The 10,633-nt window shown below is 35.0% G+C and overlaps 1 protein-coding gene across 1 annotated transcript; it reads right to left on the minus strand.

Annotated features, from left to right (window-relative positions):
- Positions 1 to 447: 447 nt before the first annotated feature.
- On the minus strand, positions 448 to 8,447 carry Gcg (glucagon). Its single transcript, XM_047547081.1, is given in 6 exon segments — positions 448 to 595; positions 1,869 to 1,986; positions 1,989 to 2,014; positions 3,680 to 3,841; positions 5,327 to 5,427; positions 8,383 to 8,447. Coding segments are annotated over 5 exon segments (546 nt in total). The 5' UTR covers positions 5,419 to 5,427; positions 8,383 to 8,447.
- Between the last annotated feature and the right edge of the window lie 2,186 nt (positions 8,448 to 10,633).

Consider the following 10,633-nt stretch of genomic DNA (forward strand, 5'->3'; position numbering starts at 1 on the left):
CAATTTATGAATAATTATAGAAAATAATTAAAATCCATCAACAGTTGGTGATTATTTGCATTTAATGGTTACTACTATGCTTATTAAATTAAGAAAATAACACCATATATACTGACATTTTACCTTTGTGCTAAAATTTCAGCATATGTGACAATTTCAACATATAGCAATCGTTACATTAGTATGTGAGTAACTTCACTCTATGTGTTTCATTCATATCTGTGCTTCTAACTCTCATAGGCAGTAAATATTTTTGGAATAATAAGTTAATGAATAAAAATATGATAAAAACAAATACAATGATGTTCTCCTAAATGACTTAAAATACATAATTTTATTATATAACAGAAGAGTCAAACTCTCCTTCACACAGGGATCAACTTGGAGCAGTAAGACCATCACTGTTAATGAAAGGTTTCATGCTTCTCAGAATTAGCTAAAGAGCAGTCACCTGTCAGTGATTTTGGTCTGAATCAGCCAGTTGATGAAGTCCCTGGTGGCAAGGTTATCAAGAATTGTGTTCATCTCATCTGAAAAAGAGCCATCGGCATGTCTGCGGTGAAGTTCTTCAACGATTGTAACTTCTTCTGGGAAACTAAGAAAACAAGGCTTAAAGTTAGCGTTTGGTTTGATATTTTAAATAAATGCGTATGGATCACCTACCACCGGCAACATGTGCAAGGGTTAAGAATATAGTTCAGAAATCTATGTGCAGAGGGCCCTGCCATAAAACCTCTCATGAGACCCTGCCTGGTGACTGCGGGGAAGGTGGAAGGTTGCAGAGTGGGGATCTAAAATCAAGCTGTATAATTTTAAGCCCTTTTAAAAAATTCCAGGTTGTTTCAAAGATTAGCAACACAGAGTTATTGTTGAGACTGTTCATTTGTCTGTGATTCAACAAAATATATCACATTTTTAAAAGCAATGATTGTCAAGATAGTTTTGCAAAAGGCAGTATTAAGAGTTCAACTCTTTCTCTTTTTCTTATTTGTCATAGCAGACTTTCGGATATCCCTTATAATACTATTAGATATACTCAAGTATAAACAACTATTTTACCATTGGTTTTGTAAGTTTAGTTGTTAATGTTTTAAAAATCAGCCACATACTAGTTCCTTTTCATATCAAGATCTAAGTTTCAGTTAGTATGTTTTAAATCCAATTTTAAAATCAGCTTCAAACATAAAGTTCATGTCTCTTATATTTCAAATGCTAATAAAAATGGCCATAAAAGGGCTCAGGGGTCTTTTTTGTGGTAAGAGCCAAGCAAGTAACTAGAGATCTTAGTCTCATTTTCAACTTTGATTTAGTGAGTATCGGATATGACAGTCCTATAAAAAACTGAGTATGTGGTTAAATATATGGATGTTTTTTCATATCTGTACCTTGAGTGTCATTTCACTAACATTTATATTTGGTTGTTTTTACTTTTCATCACACATTAATCCAAATATCTGCTCATACATGCATATATGTTGGTCACGTATGGAACTATTTTGTCAAGCTTTAAATATTAAGTTTTTTTCAGATAATGAAATATTTTGTTTTTATCTCCTTATCTCCAGCTTTCCTGAGACAAACCTCATTTAAATTTGTTATCCCAGTATAGTTTTCAAAAGCATATTATTTACTCTCAAACATGTCTTCACCTGGAAAGTCAATACCTAATTATACACAATAATAATGGAGAATAAAAATGTAACCTGTTGTACTCATTTTTCATGCTTGTTGCAAAAATTTTATCAATAGAGGCTATTTTCTGAGTTGATTTGACTATACTAATTGCTTCTGTAATCCAGATCCATATATAGATAACTATACTATTAAATTTTCTGCATCAAGGAAAAAATTGTTAGATAAGAATGTACAGACTTACCTCTCGCCTTTCTCGGCCTTTCACCAGCCAAGCAATGAATTCCTTGGCAGCTTGACCTTCCAAATAAGAACTTACATCGCTGGTAAAGGTTCCTTCAGCATGTCTCTCAATTCATTGTGACGTTTGGCAATGTTATTTCTGAAAGAAATGCGAGTTAAGTTGAAGCTTTGTCTCTTTGGCAATATGGTTCTCACCTATAAGCAGTGGCAACCTTAGGTTTCAGGATCTGGTGTATAAGGGGCTTAGTGAGTTTGGGAGATGCAGGTGACTGGGTTTTCATTTTGAAGCTATATTCATGACCTGGATTGAAGACTGGTGGGAGAGTGCCAATGACTTATAAAAGGACCAAAGCATGACCTCCCTTCCCAGCATACCTGTTCTCACCTCCCCTGCTCACTTGTGCCATCAGTTATGAAAGAAGCTGCATTACTTTCTACTTTATTCTCAATAGATGTAGGCTATCCAGTGTGCTTTGCTACTCACCAGCAAGTTAGGTATTGGTTATTAGTAATGTATAGGGTCATCGTTAGTTAATTGATTCAAAGAACAGCAGAGGACCATCTCCAAATGTCATCGAAAGAATCACACAATATGGATTTAAAAAAATGTGTGATCTGCTAGGAGGAAAACAAGGAAGATAATCCCATATCAGGCACAAGTTTGTGCAGAGTACTCTGTAGAGGAGACATCTGCCGTTCTCGGTCTGTCCAGCATGCATTTTGCCTCTGGAAGGTTTCATCTTAAACATAGAGCAAACACCGGAGAGTGAGGATTGTTATGTTTTAATTTACCAAGTTGTGGCATTCCCATACAGAAAAAGAGGACAGTGCTTTTCATTTTCATAAATCTGTGATTTCTCAGATTTCTTGGTAACCCTACATGTGGTCCTCAACAGAGATGTCTTCCAGTGACTCCTCTGACCATGACGGCCATCTTTCCTGCCATTGGACCCTCCTATTTAAGGTTAACTTTGGTTGACAACGCTATGCCTCCTATTCCCCTACTTGCTTGTTGCTCCCTCTTCTGCTCTCACTCCTTTCTCCCTTCTCTTTCCATCCAGACAAATCTATGTCCTTTTCCTGATTCTTAGATTCCTTCAGCTACTTTGTATGCATAACTCCCTTCCCCTTGTGGGCCATCCTCCAAAGAAATTGTGAAATTCTACCATCTCTGTGAAACCCATGTGGATAATTTTCTCCAGTAGCCTAGGAGCAGCAAAACCCCAACACTCGTCAAAGAAATCCAACATTAAAATGTATGCCTTACGATAGGTTTGTGTTCTTATTTGCCGCCTTCTCTTTTATGCTGTGCAGCTAGCTAGGCTGTAATTTTAAATGCATATCTTGGATTTTATTTTACAAGAAAAGGAATGCATCTGTTTCCATTCCTTACCACGATTAACTTGGCGAGGGGATCATTTTAATGTGATCACAGTCATGGGTTTGAACCCCACAAGGGAGTATGGAATATGCTCTCTCTTTTAGTCAGAAATTAAATTCCTAACCTTGCAGGTCCACAGATATCCATGTTCAATTTTAAGGAAAAGTGAATGAGAGTAAATATCACTAAGACCACAGTTGGGAAAATAAAGTCTATGTCCCACTGGAGTGTGGGTAAGGCATTTGGAGGCATGACAAGGGAGACCTAAAACAAAGGACTGTCTCCCCGACCTTGAAAATTATCAAAGTTGTAAGAGCTTCTGGGCATTACTAGAACAACATGATGACTTTAAAATGCTGGGAAAAATTTTGGACATATTTCATACATTTGTGTACAAGTTTTGGACCAGATTTAGACTCTGACCTGTTCCTCTTGGTATTCATCAGCCACTGCACAAAGTCTTGGGCACGCCTGGAGTCCAGGTACTTGCTGTAGTCACTGGTGAATGTGCCCTGTGAGTGGCGCTTGTCTTCAATCATCTGGTCGGGATCATTCAGCGGGTCTGTCTGTGAAGTTGGGAAGGATCTATGAAGAACAGAGATAGATGCATCACAGTACTGCAAGAGTAGATTTATTTGAGAAGCACAGGAGTAAGTAACACAGCTGTTTCAATAGGTATTTTAGTGAAACCTTTGCTTCTCATGGGAAATTTCATAGTACAGTTGAATAACTCTTATTCTGAATTCTAGTAACAGGTTTCTTGACTGACTCCATTAATTTTCTGAAATAGGATCAGATAAATCCTCTTTCAGCTAATGCATCTACTCATGATAATGCTAATAATGAAAGAAAAGAACAGTGACTTGAATATTTTAAAAGAGTAAAGAATCACAAATTATTTGTTTTGGTTAACACATTTATGTTCCCAAGTTTGTTTTGAATATTTTAATATAAAAATATAGGTCAACTACCTATGTATATGGCAGTTAATGGTGAAAGAAAGAATATTAAAGATTCAAAGGCAGGCATGAAACAAGATCACTTGCTAATTTGAAATTATACAGTGGATAATTTTTATGCCAGTAATCAACAGTTGGTTGGCATGGTAAATACATGTGGAATAGAATACTATTTTTACCTGTCGAATTAGCAAAGATTAAATATTGGGGAAGATAAAATATTTCTATATTGCTAATGGCAATGTAGATGTATATGGCTTTCCTGGAGGGCAAGTCAGTAAGATGCTATAGAAGGCTTAAACTCATTAAAACCTTTGAACAAATATACCCTCAGAAATAATAAGAAATGCAGGGATAAGAGTATATTCAAAATGCATATGCAATGTATGTATATGAAATACTCCTCATGAAAAATTTGAATATCTCTTAAGTGTCCAGTAGAAAAGAAATATCTAAATAAATGTTGCAAATTTATTGGGTGAAATAGTATGCAACTATTAAATATCACACATTTAATAGATATTCTAATGATAGGAAAAAGCTAACAACACAATGTTAAATGAAAAAGCATTCTACAAAACCATATAAGCAGAGAGATATTTAAATACAATATACATAGAACCAAAAGCAATATACCACTTTTTTTCTATTTTGAATAGTTTTCTTTGGATAGTGGAATTTTGAGCACTTAAGATTTTTTGCATAGTTTTCAAATTTTCCATCATGAACATGTATGATTTTTACAATTAGAAAAGAACAATGTTATTTTTAAAAAAGGAGTGAAAAGAGAAAAGAGTTAGTGAGAATAATTAAAATAATCTACTGTGCAATGTATGAGTAATGAATGGATAGATCATGTCAGATCATCTGAAGAATTCAAAGAGCTGTGATTTCCTATGAAGATGTTTTTCCATGTCCCCCACCCCTTTGATTGTGAAACAACACATATTCTGATCTACACTCCAGAAAAGACTGTCTTTATCACTATCAAACTGTAAGCTTTTTGAAAAGTATTTGCTGCATATTCCTGAGGTCCCGTTCACCTGTCCTGTTCTCACAGGCTTTCTTCTAACCACAGTACTATGTTACTCAAAGTGTAAAGATTTAATACCTGGTTTTCTCCTCTGTGTCTTGAAGGGAACGTTGCCAGCTTCCTTGCACCAGCATTATAAACAATCCAGCCACAAAGTAAATGTTCTTCATTTTTGCTGCCTGTCAGGACACAGCAGGGAGTAGGGAAGGAAAGGGTGGGGGCAGGCAACGGTATATAAACATGTCAGGCCAAGTGAGTTAGATTTTGACTCACTAACTACTATAAGAAGAAAAAAAAAAAACCACTAATCTGATCAATTTTATTATGAATATAATTCCAACTTAATTTCAAATAGCTTAAAAATTTCCCCAGATTTTTGGAGGTAAAAATGAATATTAAAAAATGTGTTCCACTATTTAGCTTTTTCATTAATGTAGGACACTTCTGTTAATGATTAGAAGGCTCATTTCCAGACTTGGAATAAAAGATGTCCACAGTAAACATTTAAAATTCCCACTGTAGATGATATGCCACATATGGTTAGCCTGAATGGCACCTTATCCATAATGCCACCCCCTTCACTATCAGTCTGGCTTTCAATTAATAGTCCTTCACTTCCAAGCATTTACATTATACTGCATTTCAACCATCTTAAAGCAGCCTCAGGCTACAACTTGGCATACCAGCTGTCGGTTCAGATGTATTATTCATTTATATTTTAAATAGTGTAACTTGGTCTAGACTTTGTAATTATAAAGCGGCCAACAGATTTGAGGTATTTTAGGGTGCTTTGACCTGTTCTAAATTAAAGGGAAAAAATCATTTTAAAGACAAGCAATTTGCAACAAGAACTAATGCTTCTGGCAACTTGAACAATCACAACTAAGAAACTAAGAAATTAGTATCATAAAGGAAATTAATGCTTGCTTCTGAAGTCTCTGAAGTCCCCAGGTTGTTTCATAATTGGATTCAGTCCAGGACATGACTTTTCCTGTTAGTGACACCTTATCCTTGGTTGTAGAATACACCTGATTTCTTATCCTAATATCACAAGCAAATGTCCTGTGATCTTTATACCACAAGCCATAGGATGCTAAGGATGTGGTGATACAGTGTGGATGGGGACGGGGACCAACAGAATGCCCCTATGAAGCAAGTGCCTCTATTTTCTGAATGGAAACCTCAAGTCCACTATTTTTCATGAACTACTCCTCTCTGCTTCTTTCAAACTTAACCATTTTTTTTTTTTTTGAGAAATGGGGATTTCAATCCAAGTTTCATTATGTTTATCCATAAATAAATTGAATGAGTATTTTTAGCAAATGACATTTGGTTTGGAATAAGGATTTTACAAATATTATCATTTTAAACTATCAATCTTTTCTTTAACATTCTTGCCATATTTACTATCCATATCTGGCACTAAAACACAGAGACTGTGTAATACCTGCGGTAGTGACTTTACTCTCTGAAATATTTAGTATAGATTAAGCAGCCAAGTAGACAAAGCAACATAATGGGAATTATATATTCACCCTTCTTATTCATTAGCATTAAATAACTAATTTGGCATTTTGCCATACTTCAGTTTAACCAGTTGGCAAACCTCAGAAACCTTGCCATTTATTTAGGTAGTGTTGACTATAACTCTCAATTATAATATCTTTCAGGAATATTTAAAACTTAAAGTTTTTACCTTTTTTAAAAAAATGATTATACTTCTATTGGAAAGTTTCTTGTAAAAGACTGAAAACTGTCAACTTAGTTCTAAGTAAATGATTTCTACCCAAAGTCCCTACAGGTTTTACAACGTCTCCTGTTACTTTAGATTGGAGCAGTTTTAGAGCCTATGTGGGAGAAGATGGAACAAGAAACAACCAGAAAGGAGTGAGTATTCAAAGTCCTATAATGCAATCAAATGAGTTCTACTGATAGAACGGCCTTTTAAAATTTCATTTATTCATTTTAGAAGTTTCACAGAATTGTGAAAAAATAGAGATAATTCACAATAATTGAACATCATTGCTGAGAAAGTAAATATTTTTTATTCAATAAGAAAAGAATTTAGGGTTCCTTTCCCCCTCAGTGGGTAGCCTAAGTACAGAGTATGGTGCTTTGTAAGAGCAAAATTTAAACAGGAAATATGGTAATAACAATAATATTCCCTTATAGGAAGTCTTTTAGACCTAGGAAAGGAGACATTGTATTATTTTCCTACATATATTGGTGTTGTAGGCCACATAAATACTTTTTAAACTGGTTGGTTTATAACAGGAACCCAGTATGTATTGAAAAACACACCACTTAATCATTTATGTCCTTGAGGATTTTTGTAAATTTATTTTCTGTCTTTAGGAGTCTAAATAGGTACTTTAGAACATTTGATTTTTTTCTAGGACATTTGATTTTTTTAAAGATATGTTCTAAAATTCCATTCAGAGTGTAGCTACTTGAGCATTTATTATTACTATTGGTCCTCAATACCTACTGCATAATTATTAATTTATGGTTTTAATCATATCCATCCAGATAAATCCACAATAATAAATGATACTTGTTCTCCCCACCAAGTATGCTATGTCTTATTTACAAAGAACTGAGTTCATAGACTTTGATTTTTTTGACAGACATCAAAAATTCAAATATTTGAAAGATGATACTGAAATCTGCTCTGGAAAACCAGAGATTTTAATTGATAAGGAACAATTACTATTATAGCCTCTGTAATGTACACATTTCTGAGTTTAAAAGCACCTTCTATTCATACATCTATGAACTATAAGGAAAAAGATTCATTTTCTAGAATATTTCTACTTATTTGAACATGCAGTTCTTAAAACAGTTAAGACTTGTAACAAGCGCATCCATCCGGGTCTTTCTTTTTCTTTCTTTTTTTTTTTTCCTTTCCTTGCATAGGATAATTTCTCAGAATCACTTTGCGGCTTCATTGTGTTAAAGTAGGTAGAAATATATTTGATATTAGATTTTATCTCAATTCTTCCCTGTGTATTATTGGTAATCAAGTAAAAGATAGAAGAATAACACTGTAACTCACAACATTTTGCTCTCTTAAATATACTTAAACTCTCCCAAAACAGGTTTAGAATTTTATAATCATCCAATGTTAGTCTTACCTTCTGATGGTGTAGTGTGGGGCAGAGCAGGTGGAGAGAGAAAGGGCCCTCTTTGGAACTTTGGATGTGCTCTGTGCCCTGAGCTCTGCTCTTCAGCATCCAAGTGCTCTGCTTTTATATACTCTCCAGCTGTTTAGTCTCACAGATATTACGCTGACAATATAAATTTCTCATCTGTAAATAATGAGATTTCGTTACAAATGATTTCCCTCTCCCACTCATTTTGCTCATCTGCATCCTATTGGAACCTCAGAGAGACCCGGAAACTTTTCATTTACTCTTGTGCCTTGTTGTTGTTGTTGTTGTTGTTATTGTTGGAAATGGAAAGGGCAGTTTTAAAAATTTGTTTTTTCTTGGGCAAGCGTGAAAAACACTTAAGATCTCTAGAGTGAATTTTTCTGTTGAGGAACATGGCCTCACTGGAGGGTCTTACAAGTCCTTCATTTTGCTCCTTAGCCATGATGAATTTACTGAATCGTCAATCATTCATTCATCTATCCAAATAATGCATAATTCACTCAAGACATTTCCACTATATGAAATTAATCTGTGTTACTTTTGTGGGGAATTTTAAAGAATGGCATTCACAACCTAATGTGTCTTGTTTTATTAAACTGGGTTCAGGCAGAGAGGATAAAGAAATATAAGGACCAAACATCAAATATAGGTGATGTTACTTAGATAGGATCTAGTATTTCTCTTTCTTTTGACTGAATATTTAAGATCTAACTTTACTGATAGAATGGTGGAACACTAGGTTACAAAAGAATGAGATGTAAGGAAAACTATTGAAGTGAGATGCTTATTGTCATATTTCCAAACTTTCATGATTTGCCATATAGGCCCATAATGATGTTGAGAATGTGCCAGATATGATTCTGGTCATGACAGAGAAAGGAAAAATGCAGAATAATGTGGAAAACACAAGAATCCCTGTCAGCATGCTTTCACTCCTGTTGCTGTCAATAAGCTGTGTGACCTTGGTTGAGTCACATATTCTCTTTGTGCTTCGACTACTGATTTGTAAAATGAGAAGTGTTGTTAAAATAAAAAATAAAAAACTGGTATTCCATATGACAAAATTATTGCAGCATTTCTTAACTAGATTCCACTATTCTAATACAACCAAAAGTATGATATGACAATGACTTGTATGAGAGTCAATCATTGAGGTCACTATACATTCCAAATGAGCTTTTCAAATTGTGTCTTAGACCAACTGCTCTATGTAGAGCTACATAAAGACAATATATAAATGCATCATGTCAAATTGGGAGATCTCACTGAGGGGCTTTTGGCTAATTAGTGATGGTATGAAGTGTTACTATTCAAAGACTGGTCTGAGGATCAGTATCACTTGGGAACTTGCTGCAAATGCAGAATTTCATGCTCTAGTCCAGAATTATTGAATTGGAATCTGAAGTTTAAGGAGATACCCAGGAAATTCATATGCATATTAAAGTTTAAGAAGTACAGCTATATAAAATATCCGCCTCACTTTCTTCACCTGCTTGCTAGTGCTGTGGGTGTCTTGATCTGAGGACTGCTTCTTGGCACTACCAGCAGAGGGGGTGAAAGAGCAGGGAAAGGTGTCAAGCCTTAGGTCCCTCTGGAGTAACATGAATGGCTTGAAAGTATGGATTGGATTAATAAGTGATTAAATTGTCCTCTGACTACAATCTTTATGAGCACAATAGCAGTATTTTTATGAAATGTTTTGACATATTCATCTCATTTTTCTTGGTGTTTTTTTGAGATTTATTTATTTATTTACTCTCCCTCCCTTTCTCCCTCAGTCTCTCCTTTTTCAGACACTACCTGTCTATGGAGCAGCCCTCACTGGGGAGCTTGACAGCTGGTGTACATAAAAGCCCCTTAACACAGCATCAGCATCTAAGTAAATACCTTCTCCTAATATTTCACTACCAAACACTCCTTCTCTTCTACAATGCTTGTTTTCTACTACTTTGAAAGTAATTTTGACAAGGTCTTTCAGAAATCTTCCTCTAACTTCACCCCCAGTCCAATAACACTGATTCTTGGGTCCCAACACCATGAAGTTAAGCATTATGAGAATGCAGAAGCACTAAGAACCCCACCAAAAAGTGCTTTGCTCTTTTCCTTAGGAGAAACAAATTTGCTTCTTAATGGCACCTTATTGTTGAAAATAAAGAAAAACATCAAGTGTAATTGGATGTGCAGATCTTCCATGACTGTCTTAATACCAGTCTCTACTTGGCCTTCAATGCCC

Source organism: Sciurus carolinensis, chromosome 3 (genome assembly GCF_902686445.1).
Source record: "Sciurus carolinensis chromosome 3, mSciCar1.2, whole genome shotgun sequence".
Taxonomy (NCBI): domain Eukaryota; kingdom Metazoa; phylum Chordata; class Mammalia; order Rodentia; family Sciuridae; genus Sciurus; species Sciurus carolinensis.